Consider the following 16,367-nt stretch of genomic DNA (forward strand, 5'->3'; position numbering starts at 1 on the left):
CAGCTAGATTTTCTGCCCTTCCATTCACAACCATTTCTAATTGCGTTCTTAGTTAAGCTTTCTTCATCTAGCATAAAGAACAATTCTTGGACCCTTAACTCTTATAGGCATTCAGAGCACATCTCCACTGGAGACCTGAGTCAATCTGCTTCCTCGGTTTACTTTTCCATGTTTCATATCAAAAGCCCAGTAATGATCATGTCTCAACCCTAAGAACCTCTGAAAATCATAGCGACTCACTTTACACAAGACGTCGCCTAAATGGAAGGAGAACTTAAACTAGTTTACTGATGCTTATGGTTTTTATTTTAAATTGAAGATCCCTTAGTTACTCCAACATCCTGTACTTTACTTTTCTTACCCACTGCTACAGCACATACTGGTACATCCAAACTATTTGTCTAGATCTAAAGAGGAATACGAACAAATGGTTATCAAAGTGATGTGTGAGATCATTTTTAAATAGTTAAATAGGGTGCGAGAGGTCAAAAGACAGCACTAACTCAAGACTTGCACACAGTGTTGACAGCTTCATCTAGAGTAAATAAATGAGGCTCACCCAGATTATACCACACATCCATCTCTCCACTCAAAGTCCGGACTTCGATGATGGTTTGTCCCAAGAAATCATCTGACTCTCGTTTGAGCCTCTGCTTGACACGGGACTTGATGTCATCATCCTCATCCCAAACTCTCACTTTGATCCGATCCGAAGAGTTGTGGCACTCACTGAAAGCAAAACAGGGAAATTTAGAAATCTTTGCAGAAACAGAAGGCTGTGCACCAAATACAGTTACATGAACAGTAATATTCTCTCACATCATGTCTCCTTGTTATGGCATTAGATTTGCCACCCCTTATTCTCTCAGTCTTCACCAGTGGTGCCTAACTTAAGTGAATAAGGTAAAAGGTGCATATGGCAAGCCCTGAAAAAGAAAGACACTCAAGTAAAATTGTACAACATGTGCTGCAAAACCTACCTGCATTATTAAACAACCACATGACTGACAAACTAATACGTGGCGATAGCCAGCAGGTAATTATAGTTAGGACCCAATTCCAATAGACAAACCGTTTTTTTTTTTTGTTTTGCCAAAACCTTTGGTGCAGTTTGATTAATCTTCGCAAAATTTTCACAACTGGTACACAAATTACTTTAGCCACTGTCTTGAAAGTTTTGGTGTGATTCGTCAAGCAGGAGCTGAGGAAAACAGAATTACATCACATTTTCCTGAAACCTAGATCCTGGTACAGAAAGATCTCTTTTTGTGATTTGGTAATTTCCTTTAGTAGTTTCAGAGTTTTTAAAGGAAAAACTGTGCATAGCTAGGGACATGGATCCACTCATGAACGATTCGTGGATCCTCAGGAAAGGCAAGACCATGATTCCCTGGCCTCAACCTGAGGGGAATGATGTGGCTGCCATTTTCTTTGTCTCATCGGGCTGGAATTGTGTGTGTTGGGTTTTTTTTTTGGGGGGGGGGGGGGAAGAGGGACATTAAAAACACAAGCAAGTGGTCAGGATAGAGATATCCTGACCCCACAGGAGAGATGGAGGGGGCCCCTGACGGATCCCGCATGGACAAAAAAAATTACAATTTGTTTTCCGGCAAGTTCACGGATCTGGGGGTCCTTCACGGCACTCAGTGCAGCCCCTCAGTGTAAATATGCGAAGGATCCACAGATCCAAGTCAAAATGAGAAAAAAAAAACATTAACATCAAAATCCGTGTGTGGCGTTTGATGCACGGGGGTTGGCCGCAGGCCAAGCCTTGCGGCCAACCGCCGCTGCGCACGCCCGAAGTTTAGGTTGAAGTTTTACCAGTACAAACTCATAGAAATTCAGCAGTTATAGTCATACTTATCTGAAGAAACTATAACTCGTACCGGAAAGTAACTTTAGGCTATCAGTTATAGCTTCTTAACATAAGTAGAACTATAACTGATGAATTTCGATGGTTCTTTATGGGTAAAACATCAACCCAACAATAACATCCCCATAACCTTCGGTTTTCTCAGAAAAAATATATATATACGTAAAATATTGATAAAGATAAAGAAAAACGGATACAAAAACATTTGAAGAGGTAATGCAAGAAAGAAAGCAATATGAAACGACTGGTAAACCTGATATTGTTACATGTTAACCTTAATTATGTTATGATCCTTGCACCTTAGGCAAGACACTATCGGTTATACAGGGAGTCTGAGACCCAAAAGGCCAAAAGGCGTTTACTGTAGGAACTGAGTAGCAGAAGGTCAGCATGGCTGGTACTATCACACAAGACCTAAAGATGTTTCTTTGGGCGAGTCATCCTCTGGACCCGCAGAAGTAAAGGAGCTGTGATTTTCATAAATCAAAATTGATGTGTAATCCCCATGTGTGCAGCAAAGACAACAGGTAGAGGAGACCTGTTTCGACCTCCTGAGACAAAGCATCTGTTGCACTGGACCTATCTGCACAGATAACCAGATGTCTCAATGATCCCTGTGATTGCACAGATCTGCCACTTCTTAAGCGGGCTCAGATACGACAAACACCTCCAATCACCACCTCTGACAGAATCTGAGATTTAGGAAAAAAAGTGTCATTGAGCTCTTGAATGCAGTATAATAAAAGAGCGTTAGCAGGATGACCCATGCTCCCGACCAACACCCATTAGTGAAGTTGGCAGTAGGCCACGCTCTACTAAACACCTGCAAAGGCCTCAATCGAGTGCTGAGGCACTAAGAGACGGGTAGAAAAGTAATGTCACTGTTTCCTTGTGCAGTCCAGAGGGCTCACACCTTATTCTTCTCACACCATTAAACCAAATCCTGTCTAATTGTATCAGATTGCCTAGCCCTCGACCTTTCAATAAGTTAATCTGGGCTCATTTGCTACTTTTTCGGATATTTTTATTCAAGGGTTTTGTCTCAGCTAAGTACATTGCTTCTTATTCCGCGTCACCCCAAGATACCTTTGTCTTGCAGGGTTCTACAGGGACTGGTCCTTTCCCCACTTTTAGTCAATCTGTACATGACTCCATTGGCTTATTTGATCCAAAATTGTGGGCACGCTACTTATGTAGGCAGGCAACAAAGATTTTATTTGTGGTCAATGGTGAGCCTTGTGGGAAACCCCTGAATTTTCAAAATAGTATGGCTAATGCTCGAAGTTGAATGGAGCAAAACAATCTCATGTTGAGTTTAGACAGAAATTCTCCTGCCTTTCTACTCTGTGGAGCTACGCGTTCTGGCCACTGCCCTGTGTCAGAAACAGATTCTTCTTCTCAAGGTTAAGAAACTAAGGGTACAGAGTGACTCGGAGCTGACTAAGGAAGAGTAGATAAGAGCAATGTCTAAGACCCATCTCTTTCAAATTTAGTTGTTGAAAAGGATCTTGTATCTTTTTAATATCCAGCAATGAACACCGATAATGAACATGTTCATACCAGCCCGAATAGATTACTGCAACTCTGTGTACCTGACTTTACCAGCTAAAGTGGTTAACACATTACAATTGGTTCAGAATGCAGCCGCTAGACTGGTTCCGAACATCAGGAATTTCAGGTCTATTTCTTTGGAGCTAACTCCACTGACTCCCAGTGACCCAAAGGACTAATTTTAAGTCACTGTGTGTAGAACACATAAAGCCTTCATGACAGTAAGTCTAGCCTGCTAACTACGGGGTTTTCGCTGTACGCGCCAAGACAGTCTACAACTAGTGATTGTGCCCAGTTTTGGAGAAGCCTTCATGGTGGTAGATCTTTTTCAGTGCCTGCAGTAAGACTTTAGAATAGCCTCTCACGAGACCTGCGATGAGAAAAACCTTGGATGAGTTTTAGAAAGCTGTCAAGGCATGGGTCTTTCCCCAGGGCTGATCCTGCTGACCTGTCTCAGTTGTTGGAAAGTAGCACAGAGTCTCAATGCCAAGGTACCTAGAGGTGCATACTGGCACTTTAGAAATGTTTTAAATAAATAAAACACTGGATAGCCTTTCTTTATTTACTTTTGATGAAGCTCCACCCATTAACACGGAATACAGCTATAAACCGAAAGCCCCCTGCCTGCCAAATATCAACTCAAGAGTTTTAGCAGAAGTGCCACAGAAGAAACCTCCAGAAGGGAGGAGGAAGGACTCAGATGTGGAAGGACTTGGAGTGACAAAGATCACCTGTATGTAAGTGATAAGGGCGTTTCCGGCGCCTCTGCCTTCATCGTCACTGGTCCTTACGTACATGAGTACATTCCAAGGCGGCAGCTAACTCTAGGCATCCAAAAACAGGACAGAAGAACGCCAAACAAGGTGCGAAGATAGACAGACAATGGTCTGTTGTATGGAGAGTGGAGAAAGCCCAAGACGCCGCTGAGCAGTCTGAGGACGAGTGCACCCCAGTTAAGTGTCCCCTGGCACGACTGGGGAAGCCCAACCAAAGTTCAGAAAGCTCAGGAAAAGGAACTGAGAAAACCAGAGAAGCAAGTCAGCAGAAGGAGAAGAAACAAGCCAAGAAAGGAGCAGGACCACTGAGAGGCTGCGGTAAAAAGCCCTGAACTTCTACAAGAGGGAAACAAGGGCCAGACACCACACTGTGAGGAAAAGCAACGTATCTGAAGGAGCCATCGACTGCCCCACGCAAAGACCGAGGAATGTCACCCTCCAGCTGTGGAGAGTATCGACCGATGAGCAGGACATCACAAGAGATCCCAGGAAGACTAGAGACCCCCAAGCACAGGGATCAGGGTCTTCTTGCATTCCTCAGTCTGCAGTATAACTAGAGCACAGGAGAGGGGTGGGCCACAGACCCAGCACAAGACAGAACCCGACTGGCAGAAACATGGCAGGGAGACCAGGAACATGCAGTCAAAGAGCATCAATAGACACCATCATGTAAAGTGCTTCCTGCATCCTCTGCGGACCGAGAAAGAATCAGCAGGAGTACTGGGCGCCCAGCTGTGTCATGGGATGGGCGGAAGGGACCTCACTACAGAAAGCTGAAGAGCCACCCACTGTTCACCAAGAGGGGAAAGGGATTCTTCCAAGTTACAGAGTAGAGGGGTTTGGGTGGATCCACATCATGTACGCAGGGGGTGGGTAGAGGAAGACAAGAAGAGGCTGCCGACTATCTCTAAAGCATCTCTTGTCTGCTGCCTGCTGAGTCGAAATAAGACATCCTAGTTACAGCATTATCAGCTGGGGCCCAAACAAATGTATGTGACTGATAAACTCCAGGGGCCTTGCGAAAACAAGAGTGCTCAATGACATACAAGGCAGTGGGCCCATCATGTGCAAGCACACACAATGAATGAATGCCTGAATGATCATCACACATGAAGATGGGGACTGACCACTTGAGAAGCTTGAGACCGGTCCTACGTTACATCTGAGAGGCCACTGCTCAGTAGATTCACTGAATGTCATCAGAGGGTCTCAGTCCTGCTACATAAGCAGACTCTCGGGCAGGGGTGCGCGCCTGACCTGTGCCCTACCCGGGCAGCGCCCTTCCCCTCACCTATGGGTGACATGGCCCGCCCCCGACAGGAAACCAACGAGTCACGATCAGTCGCCAGAGCTGCAGCCGCCGCTGTGCAGATGCTCCAGGAGGGCACACCTGATTACTTTTCACAGCGGTAGCGATGGCCTGGACTATTAAACAGAAATTATGTTAGCGGCTACGGCATTTCCCGCTCAATGCCTACTCTTAACTTTTTTCCTATGCTGCACCTGTTGCTAGGCAACGGGAAGACATGGTGTATGTCTTTCCAGAAATGGGTCAGGAAAGCGTTTGCTACGCGATCGTGGTATAGCGTGAAAGCAGAAACTGAGATTCTTCTGCTGGTTAGGGATGCGCGCCGTGTTCTCGTGGGCGTCGCCGAGACTGGGCCTTAATTTGCGCCCGTGCCTTCCACCCCTCGTGCGCCACCTTCTTTCAATCCCCGCAGAGGTGAGTAAGCAGACGGGTGAGCCGGGAAGGCCAGACCGGGTGAGGGGCTGCATGATGACCGAGTGGCTGCTGGAAGCCACGGGTACCTGTCGCCCTAGCAGGGCAGGCGTTTACTGCTGGGTAACATGATACCCGTCACCTGCCCCGCTGCCGGTGAGCCCAGGCAGGCGGCTGAGCAATGCACTCACACACGGTGAACCTCACACACAGCCCCAAACACACCCACATGCAACAGAACTGATGTGTAGAAACACACAAAGCCAAGACTCCAAAAGACGCACACACTGCACAAGGTTAGTTCTTACCTTTGAAACTTGATTTTTCCTCATACTTTTAAACTCCACATACCTGTCCCTCTCCCGCGGCTTTTGGATACTGACAGGTGGACATCCCTCCCCGGTCCAGCCCTGGACACAACCACTTCTCAAACCTTTTTTCAATTCCTCGTGCATTTATCCAGGATCTTCTCACATCAAGCGGTGTCGCTCTCAGCCCCCCACAAACCAGGCAGCCAGTGAACGGGGGGCGCCCGGGAGCCCCGCGGAGGATCTCACTACTACCGACATGCAGGTGACTTCTACACTCGAATCCAGTGGTTCCCAACCTTCTGTGGACCCCCACTTTGTCATATTGGAATCCGGGGACCCCACTACTGAGTCATCATTACTGGAAGCTGGGGACCCAGGCCTAAAAACTGTCCATGATCTGAATCGCAAAACAATACACAAAAATATTGAAACGACCATTTCATCAAATACATACACACGTGCTAGCACATTTTATTTCATTTTCAAACATCAATATGAATTAAAAAAAATAAAAACTTTAATTTTAATAGGAAGGTTGGAGCTTTTCTTAATGCACCTGAAGCCACACATGGTCCATGCTACATTATGTTTGATGCACCTGCGCTGCTCCCACGAATCAACCTGAGGATACTGATTTCATTTTTAGTCTCCAATTTCAAATTCATTGACATTTACAGTACATTTTAACATTTTCAATTGTACATTTAGCCACCTTATTAATCTGTTAATGTTATTTAGTTTTTTAAGCAGTGGTGGGCCCTTTGAAAAGGCTTTGCGGACCCCCAGGGGTCCCCGGATCACAGGTTTGGAACCACTGCTCTAATCCACTCAAAGGCAACTCTGCAGGCTCCACCAAAGCAGTTAATCCCCCTTCCCTGCCCTCCAAACACATGCGACTTGTACTGCTCAGTGTCCTCAAAGAAATAGGAAATTCATTAAAAGTAACGGCTCCAGACCAAACATGAACCCCATTTAGCAAGGGCACCGAGCACCCCCTTCATCAGGAACATCACATTATAACTGTAGTTATCAGCTCACCATCAGCAAGCGCAACCCATGAAGAACGGAGATCCACCCGAGCTTCACCCTAAGAAGGAGTCCCACCTAACCCTTCTAAAGGCTTTGGGGAAATATCCACTGATGACAATAGGGGCTTTGCACAATGCAATCTTTATTAATGGCAGCACAAACTTGCCACCCTTTCAGCACATTCTCCATCGCAGACTGTGTCCAAGGTCATCCTGTTGTATAGTTATTTTAGCAAACTAGGCCTGCCGCTGTGCACTTTAGCCCAGTTACGTTTTATTCAACACTGCTTTATTTTTCTAGCAATAGCTACATTTGCGGCGGTGTTTTATTTTCTCTATCTATTTGTTCCTTGGCCTAGGAAAGCAACACGCTCTTAGCTTTGCACTCTCTGCTTTCCTCAAGGCTGAAGTCAGATAGGAATGCCAGCAAAAGTGATACGATGTGTCTCTGATATTCACAGAAACATACACATCCTTATGTGGGGGCATTTTCCTAAAACATCAGTTGTTTTATTATAAAACACTTCCCTGCCCCATACATGTTAGAGGGAGATTCCAGCCAGACGACCACAATTGCCTGCTGATAGCTGAAGGTCTTCGCTACAGCTGCTTACTTAGACTGCCGAACCCCTGACCTACATGGGGATGGTGTCTCTTTAGATAACTGACTTCCTTGCTCAGGTAGGGGGGGTGATGTCTTCACAGGGGGGAAAACTAAAGGGCGATTAGGGCTTATCAAGCTGTGCTCGAACATAGCTTAGGTAGGAAAGATATAGATCACTCCTAGCAACAGTATAGTGGGACTGTTTTTGTGTTTCACTTTCCTTGTCACAACTTTGCTTCTATTGTGTTCTATTATCCTAGTTATTGCAATACATGCCATTTTAACTAAGATACAGTTACTTCAATAAACCTTTATTGAACTATATTCTATTTTGGTTTGTCTTTGCCTGTGTGAGACTAACGTAACAGAGACAGGGGTGAGATCTGATCGACCACGAATCCCCTGAGGAGTCTTTCTTGTCATCCGTCCGGTTGCCACAATCATCCCTGCTCTTGGGCAGAGATGAGATGAGGGGGTGCTAGTTAGCCAGAAAACCCGGATTAGGCCGACAGGCATCACATGGTGTGGAATTGTACTCAGTAGCCCCACAATCAGGTGATTCTGCTGCCGAAATCCAGTAGCCTCACTAGGATAATGAGAACCTACATGACAATCCTATGCTTGTTACGCTGCACTTGTGTACCTGTCATGTGCCAGAGCAGCAAAATGGCGTGTAATATTTTCACTACTTGTTAACTGCATTTATTTAGTCTTTCAGAGTGTTGGTCATTGTGAGTAAAACAGATCCGTTTAACGCTCTAATCTTGAGTGCAATTTTATCAGATGAGTGTAATTTATTCAAGTGAGACCAATTTCTTTCTCCTTCACAAATTCTCATCTTTAAGGACATACTCGTGGAGAGAAACGGTAACACATCCAAGAACTAACTACATAAATAATACCAAGTACTTAAAATATTGTATTCCCCCACTGCTTTTTCCAGTTCTTCCAGGCGACCACCATTGTCTTCTTCTGATGATAAACCCATCTTTAACCAAAGGATTAAATCTATAGAAAGCCTCAACTGGCACCGCCCACCACTACACTACGTGAGCACTCTATAATTACAATTGCGGATACCAGAATCAAGCAAAACATTATTGGTATAACACTATCACAGTACTGGACGTGAATATACAAACTGAGGGTGTGTGATCAGACTACATTGTAATTGGTACTTCTCAAAGACAGAGGTGAAAATGTTAAATTGCCCAACTACAAATAAGTAATTGCATCAAATCTCCTTTGCTGACCTAAGCGTGGAAGAAATCAGCAATGCCCTACACACACCCACATCAACCAAGGCAGACTCCTGAATAACTTTACAAGCATGTTATATTATCTTGTGTTGTGTTGCATTAATGTAATGTAGATTTATAGAATACACTATCACCCAGGAGGGCATCCTAGCGCTGAGCACGTGTAAATCTAACCAAAAGTAGGGACTAGTGCAACTATTTGAAAAGCCAGGTCTTCAGCTACTAGTGGCATTCAAGAAGTGAGGAAGAGGCTCTTATGCGTAGCGGTAGGATAGTCCATGCTCAAGGAGCCATCTAAGAGAACGCTCAAACGCCGGATCTGGTTGTCCATATGCGTGGGATGTGTGCAAGAAGAAGTCTGGACAAGCATCTGCTCGGCATGAGTTTTGTAGTGCCTTGAAACTATAAGCAAGGAGTTTGAATCGTGCTCCTATAGACAGACTTCCCCAGCAGGCTAAGAGGGCTGGGGAACACAGAAGGGACATGGGTGGGTTGTGCACCTGTAGCTACGCTGTGTGGTACCTGAGCCAGACATTACATTAATAGGCTGTGGGCAATGGAGACGCAATAGCCAGACTCACCGCCCCTCTGCATTTACCAAGAATCTGCACAACCGAGGAGTCGGCTGCTTCATGGTGAGGGCGCGGTGGAGAAGCCTGCAGCGTCGTTTCATACAAGGAGGGTTGCATCGGTCTATGCCAGGCCTTCCTGCCTCAGTGAGGCTGAGCGCCCTGTGTCCCTGGTGCCCGGCTCGCCTTCAGCAGCTACTCTGGGTAACACTGTCAGAAACAGCGTTTTCTTTAAAAAGTCTAAACTTTTTATCACCTGAACATTTTTGTCATTTTGTTGTTGTTTTAATTATTACGCGTTTCTAATTTTGACTAATTCGCTTGGGAAATTATACGAGTATTATGACTCTGCTTTAAAGCTGTGACATGAGTCATACAGGACTGGCCAGTGCAACCTGCTTTACTGGGAAGCGGTATGCATTCATACCTCTGTGCGAGGTTGTGTTCAGTTCACCTTCCAGTTAATAATCACATTTCTATGGCCATGCCTCTGATAATCGGAGTCTACACAGATCCACTGGTACCTTAATTTAATTAGCATGCGTTTTATTAATAAAATGTAGCTAGCTGTTCATTGCATAGAAGACAGCTGTGGGGCCCGGTTCGGGCTCATGAAAGAACACGGGAGAGATTGAGACACATCCTTGGCTTGTAGCCACATGTCCATCACACCGAAACCTGAGACACTTATTTTGCTGTTTTCTCTCATCACTTGACTAAAGACTTTCCTTAATTGCTCTCATGGGAGGAGGGGGGTTTCATCCATCAGCTTGTCAGTATCCCCAATGGACAGGTCCACCTTGTTAACGCAGGTCAGCAGCTTGTTTGAAGTCAATAGTGATACCTGCGCTTCTTGCAAGGTCGGATACTTTGCTAATGGTTTATCCTGTTTCTACTTATATCTTCTAGATCTCACCATTTAAACTGAAGTGTGAGATCTGAACAGGTCACTAAAATCACAAGTCAAAAAAAGTACATTAAGGCATGGTTCCTTGGGAGAGATTCAATCTAGCACCCCTTTACCCCGGAGTAAAGTACCTTTAAGTCAACCCCATGGAGAGTTGATAACCCCAAATACTATTTCTGGAAAAACCCTCCGTTCTGCGCTCTACTCTACGTTGCGCAGTGACCTGGTGCGCTTCCTGTGGACGAGCATTCGCCAACAATGCCAACCAAATTCAGTGGCAATTACTGTTATTCACATTGTGTATGGAACAGCAATCGCTTGTTGGAAAGACAGACAACTCCACTGCATGTTGTGAAATGTTCTCTGCTGCACCCCGTACCATGAGGACTATCTTCAGCCCTTGAGGTTGTCTTAAATCCAACCACACCACCTTTTATTGGTATTAGACTGTAGCATGAGGACTATCTTCAGCCCTCGAGCTTGTCTTAATTCCATCTCACCACCTTTTATTGGGTTTAGACCTTATATTTCCATTCTATCACTCTTTTCTTCAAGCACCTTTGATACAAGTTGCATCAGAGAAGCCCTTAGACGTCGCTAAGCTGAATAAAGACATGAAGACATAACTGTTTCATCAGTGAAGGAAAAAAAAATGATGCAAGTATTTCTGCAAAGGTGCCTGCATCGCACGCTTCTAGTTAGGAAGCTGTGCAGCGCAGACCCAGGGCATAGGAGTCAGTCAACTGGTAACTTATAGTGCGTTTGGGACAATGCTCCTGAGAAATGCATCTTCAGTAACTTTCTAGATTACAGATTGGTTGAGGCCGTTATGATGCCAAGGGTAGTGATGTTTCTAAACTGAAATAAGTTGGATACACATCATATGGTGTCCGTATTTTACCCAATTACATTTCTCTGAATAAAGTGGTGGGTAAACACCGAGGTCTGCCTTTTAGGCGGCTTACCTGCCTGGCTAGACTATTGTTCTTTTAAAAAAACATAATGTACATTATACACGCACAGAGGTGGCGTTTAGTCAGCAGGCTTCATCCATTGGTCAGTTAAACTGTCATTCACATTTTGCTTCCACCCTCCACAGCATAACGCATGGAAAGGGTCACCCGCTTTACCCATTGGCTCCTCTCACACAGAGTCAGTCTACAAATCCTGTGCACAATGTCCACATCTGCCTTAAAATAGTGCCTGTCGCATTACTGACAATGCAGGTTGAAAGAGGGCTTTTTACTTAGAAACTCCAGGTATGTATTTTGTCTGCATTTCGGCTGACCAGTTACATGGGGATTCATGTTCTGTCTGCTTTTTTTAATCCCTACGGGGCACTGACATTGTAGCTGCCTATCATGCGATTCCTTGGTTAGACTGCGTTTTATTCTTGTTTTTCACAAACAACAATACTAACAAAATGCATGGAGCAGCTGGAAAGGCTTGTTATTCCAAAAACATCAGTAATCACACGGCCACATCGCTAAATGTTTTTTTTCAACTTACAAATATTATTGTAAGATATGGAGGCGGTGTTTGGGTGGCAGCATATTTTATTTTCTCCATGCCTAAATTAGTTTAATCGCACAAAAGAAAAACGACCTTTTGCCATTTGGAACCTCCCTGTTATTTAATAATGTATTTTTTGTTGTATTCTATAGTCCTCTTGTTATTTGTGGTGGTGACATAAGGCGCCAACCCTTTTCACGCGGCTATGCTGCCGACTGTGCAATCACGAGGCCAGAATTTTAATGCTGGCGTCACTGTGAATTCCACATTAAATCATCTCCACGAACCTCTGTTCCCCTTCACTGATGGAATTTTGAGTTTTTAGCAACACAAACACATAAAGAAAACTGCCCAAAGACAGTAAAAAGATCGTCATTTCCACGTCACTGATGCATCCTTCCCGATTCACTTGCAGACCGACATTCTAGTCGGATCAGTCCAGGCCTGTGCCTGGAGGGGTCACCAATTCCGGGGGACTCGTCGCCGCATTAATTCCAGCAGAGACCCAAAGCTCTCGCTCGCCCGCTTCTTGGCTGCATCTGAACTAGCGTCCACTAATGAGCCGCCATCGTCCCTCTGCCACTGTTTGTCATCAGGCTTTTGGACTCATTTGTCTCAAACGATGAACCTTCCAAGCTCATTAGGCAAAGGCATTATGTTTCAAGCACATAATAATGCATTGACAACTCTGGATGGAGGCTGACACATCCGGTTAAACTAGCTCTGGGCATCAAACTCTGTCAACACAATAAAACAGTAAAACGTGTTTAAAAAGTGAGTTAAAGCCGCACTTTAACGTAAAATGTATAACTGTTAAAACCCATTAGAGAATGCCTCGTTCAGAAATCAGTTTCATATTCATACGCTCTTCCAAGCATGCAGTCTTTGGGGGGAGGTGTGACGTAGGCAGGGGCTCACTGTGGGCACGAATGGCTACCTCTCCGCGGCGAGGAGCTCACCTCTGTTGGAGATTCGCTCCAACGTCTTCTGACAGGGCCGGGCAGGCCCTTTATCCTACTGAACATTCCCCGGTGGGCTGGAGCACCTGGAGGTCGGTGTTTGGGGCAATGGGCTGCTCCTGGTGCCTCTGCTCCCCAAGGATAACTGCAGGTTGCACGGGGAGACTTGAACAGAGAGAGAATGGGGGGGTGGGGATTTATCCCAGGGATGCTTTGCTTCTCCAGTCCAGCCCTGTCTCCTGAAGGCTGTGCATCAAAGCTATCACTAACCTGAGGGAACAGGTTTGTTGACTCTTAGGAAGGGCCCTTGGAGGGGCCGGATGGCATCATATTAACCTCACAGTCGCTGAGCTTTACTTCCGGGTCAAGGCACCAAGATCTCCGGGCAGAGACCACCCAGTCTTGAGAGGAGGCTCTGCCAGCTGCCTGGTCTGTTACTGCATATCAAAATGCCATGAGCACCATCCCAAGAATAGCTCCTAGAAGCTGCAACAGAGGTTAATAATATCTTACACCGCTTCCATCCTCTCTTTAGAGGGTCCCGCTTGTCCCCTTGGATAAACAGCCAGTATTTTTGTTAAAGCTGTAATGAGTTGACGTTCACATTGAAAAGCAGATCTAAAGTGAATTCCACCTGTCAAATATAGTACTAAGGGTTTTTTCGCACGGAGTAACCATTAAAATGCAGTAGGTAGGGATTTTAAATTCTTAAACCTCTGACAAATACAAAAGGAAGGGGTATTACATTGTGAAATAAGAGGCAAACAAAGGGTTTTTACAACCCTTTTTGCAGCAACAGACATTGTTAGACAGATTTCTCGTTCGAGGGAGAACACATGACCGGGTTTTTATTGAGTAAATTTGTGAATTAATGTGTTAAGTAAAGTATATTTCATTTAAAAAGTAAATGCACTGGAGGTCTAATTTATTACCAAACACCACCTCCCAGAGTAAGCGGATTGCCCTGCAGCCCTACCCTCAGGGTCAAGAGATATAGAACTGCCATTAGAGCTCAGTTTGGGTCGAACAGTAAGGGTGGCCCAAGAACACCAGAGGAAAAAGACTACAATTATCACTAGTAGAGCTTGGTCATTTCTGGATACTCTGCAGCCCTTCCCACCCCCCATAAAGCCCCCACATGAAGTACATTCGAAGTACATATTTATTGTCGACTGCCACAGACGAAGGAGCCCATTCACTGTCCATCTCCCAGCACTGCAAGCGTATAACACAGCAAGGTGCAACAGCTGCAATGCTGAACGCTGATGAAAAACCACCAATGCCAGCAGCGACATGGCATGTCATGCTGTGGATTCAAGATGGCCGACACACACAAACATAATAGTGCGCAGGCATAAGACGTGGACTGGTGGGCGGTATGCAGGGGCGGTTCCTAAGCTATGGCGGAGTGTTGCCTCCCCCACACCAGCAGCTGCAAACCTTTCAGTTTAGAACGATAAACCACGTTTAGGTATAGGTCATGGAGCTGTGACAGGGACAAGGGGGAGTACACATCACTCCCACTCAGTGTGCATGTATGTTTGGCTGGCTGTCTCTGGCCGGCCAAACACACATGCGCACTGGGCTCTGTCCAACCCGGCAACGCAGGCCCTGTGGTGCTGGGTTGGAGAGAGTAGGCAGAGATTTCCACTCTGCCACAGAGCGCCCTGGCTGGGTGCTCCATACAATCCTAACGCTACTTTCACATTGCCAACAGCATGAAAGTAGCGTTAGGATTGGACGCAGGGCAGGCTGGAAGCCTGTGCCTGCAGTCCAGTCTAGAGGCGGATGGGATCGGCGAGGCACGTCGCGACATGAAGCAAAAAGGTAGTTTTTTTTCCCCATTATATATATATTTTTAATGTTGTGTTCTCCTTCACCCCAGCCTGCGCCTACCCTTTTCCCTCCCACGAGCCACTACTGGCGGTATGTGCTACTGTAAACAAACAGCAGAGCCATGTGGTATGCTCCATGAGACTCTCCCCAATTTGCTATTGTGTTTTGTACCATTTTGTCCATTGCCAGGCTCCCCCAGATATGCTGCTTCTTCATCCTAGTGGGCAATGATAGCTGTGGGTAAGGTTTACGTAACATTTTGTAGGATTATGTAGTGTGCAAACATGGCACTCTCTAGTGTTTGTTGCAAGTCTGTGCTTTTGGCATCCATGCAGCATAGCGCACCAGCTTCTCCAGCCACATTCTACATATTGGGCATGCACCCTGTGCACTGAGGACACATGTGCACTAAGTGTGCTCCACACGGGGGAACTAGTTGCAGCCTGGGAAAAAAAAACAGTTACAAACTGCTATGGAGGTGTTCATGTGAGCACACGCAGAGCAACACAAGGGAAAGGGGAAAAAAATCTGCACGCTGAGTTTTCAAACTGTTAATAAGAGTAAAACCAAATTAATTGGTAGGCTGCGTGCAAAAGGGGGATCCGCCGCCTGATCCTTAGGCGAGAAAACCAAATATTCAAAAAGCGTTCCTCCAGGCTGGGCAGACGTCCCCCTAATGCACTCTCCAAGAGGGGTGCTGGTAGCAACCTTTCATCAGTGTGGCAATGAATCTACCGTGCAAATCCAAAGATTCCATGGGTTCGCCATGGTTCATTTTATTTCTATGTTCTTCATAAATGATTCAAAATCAATTCCAACATCGAATCCAAACTGGATTCCAAAAGAACTGTCTCAAAACATAATGCGAAAGTTCATAATGGAACCCGATGCATGTGGGGTCTAACCCTCCATCTGGGGCCATGTTTCAGGTAGAACCTCACGGGGTGCTCCAATGGTAATGCGCATGCAGACCCCAGAGCAGCGCGTATCTTCCAGACAAAGATGAAGGATGTAACTGATGCTTAGTGATGCCAGTGAACACAACCAGAGGCACAAACCATGTGGAAGTCACTGATCTGTAGGACAGGGAGCTGGGTGCGGGCAGCAATGCAAGGGTTTTCGAGAGTAAATAAATGACCAGCCTGGCTCATTCATGCTCAAGCAATATTTGAGCTGTCTCATTAAGGAAAGCAGATCGTCAAGACTCACAAGCCAAGGAAGAGGTCTCTCTCCATTGAATCCCTGAAAAACTGTTTCAAAAGTAAGTCTGGTCTGTGGTTGAATAAGTGCTCGGCACGCCTTCAGCCACGGCCTCAACATAAAACTTTTTAAGCCTTATTAACAGAAACTCAAAACACCACCATGATCGGCAGCCCTCTCACACCCCTTATTGGCCAGCAGTTGCACACAATGGGAACAACTCACCGAGTACCTGAAGCCTTCTCATGACCCTCACATACTA

At 45.7% G+C, this 16,367-nt stretch overlaps 1 protein-coding gene across 2 annotated transcripts in view; it reads right to left on the reverse strand.

Annotated features, from left to right (window-relative positions):
• Positions 1 to 16,367, reverse strand: part of UNC13B (unc-13 homolog B) — a 1,359,370-nt gene that overhangs the window by 428,071 nt on the left and 914,932 nt on the right. For both annotated transcript variants that reach the window (XM_069212466.1, XM_069212457.1), the window contains exon 17: positions 560 to 729. In XM_069212466.1, coding sequence (XP_069068567.1) covers positions 560 to 729 — 170 coding nt within the window. The remainder of the gene's footprint in view (positions 1 to 559; positions 730 to 16,367) is intronic.

This window comes from Pleurodeles waltl, chromosome 1_1 (genome assembly GCF_031143425.1).
Source record: "Pleurodeles waltl isolate 20211129_DDA chromosome 1_1, aPleWal1.hap1.20221129, whole genome shotgun sequence".
Classification (NCBI taxonomy): domain Eukaryota; kingdom Metazoa; phylum Chordata; class Amphibia; order Caudata; family Salamandridae; genus Pleurodeles; species Pleurodeles waltl.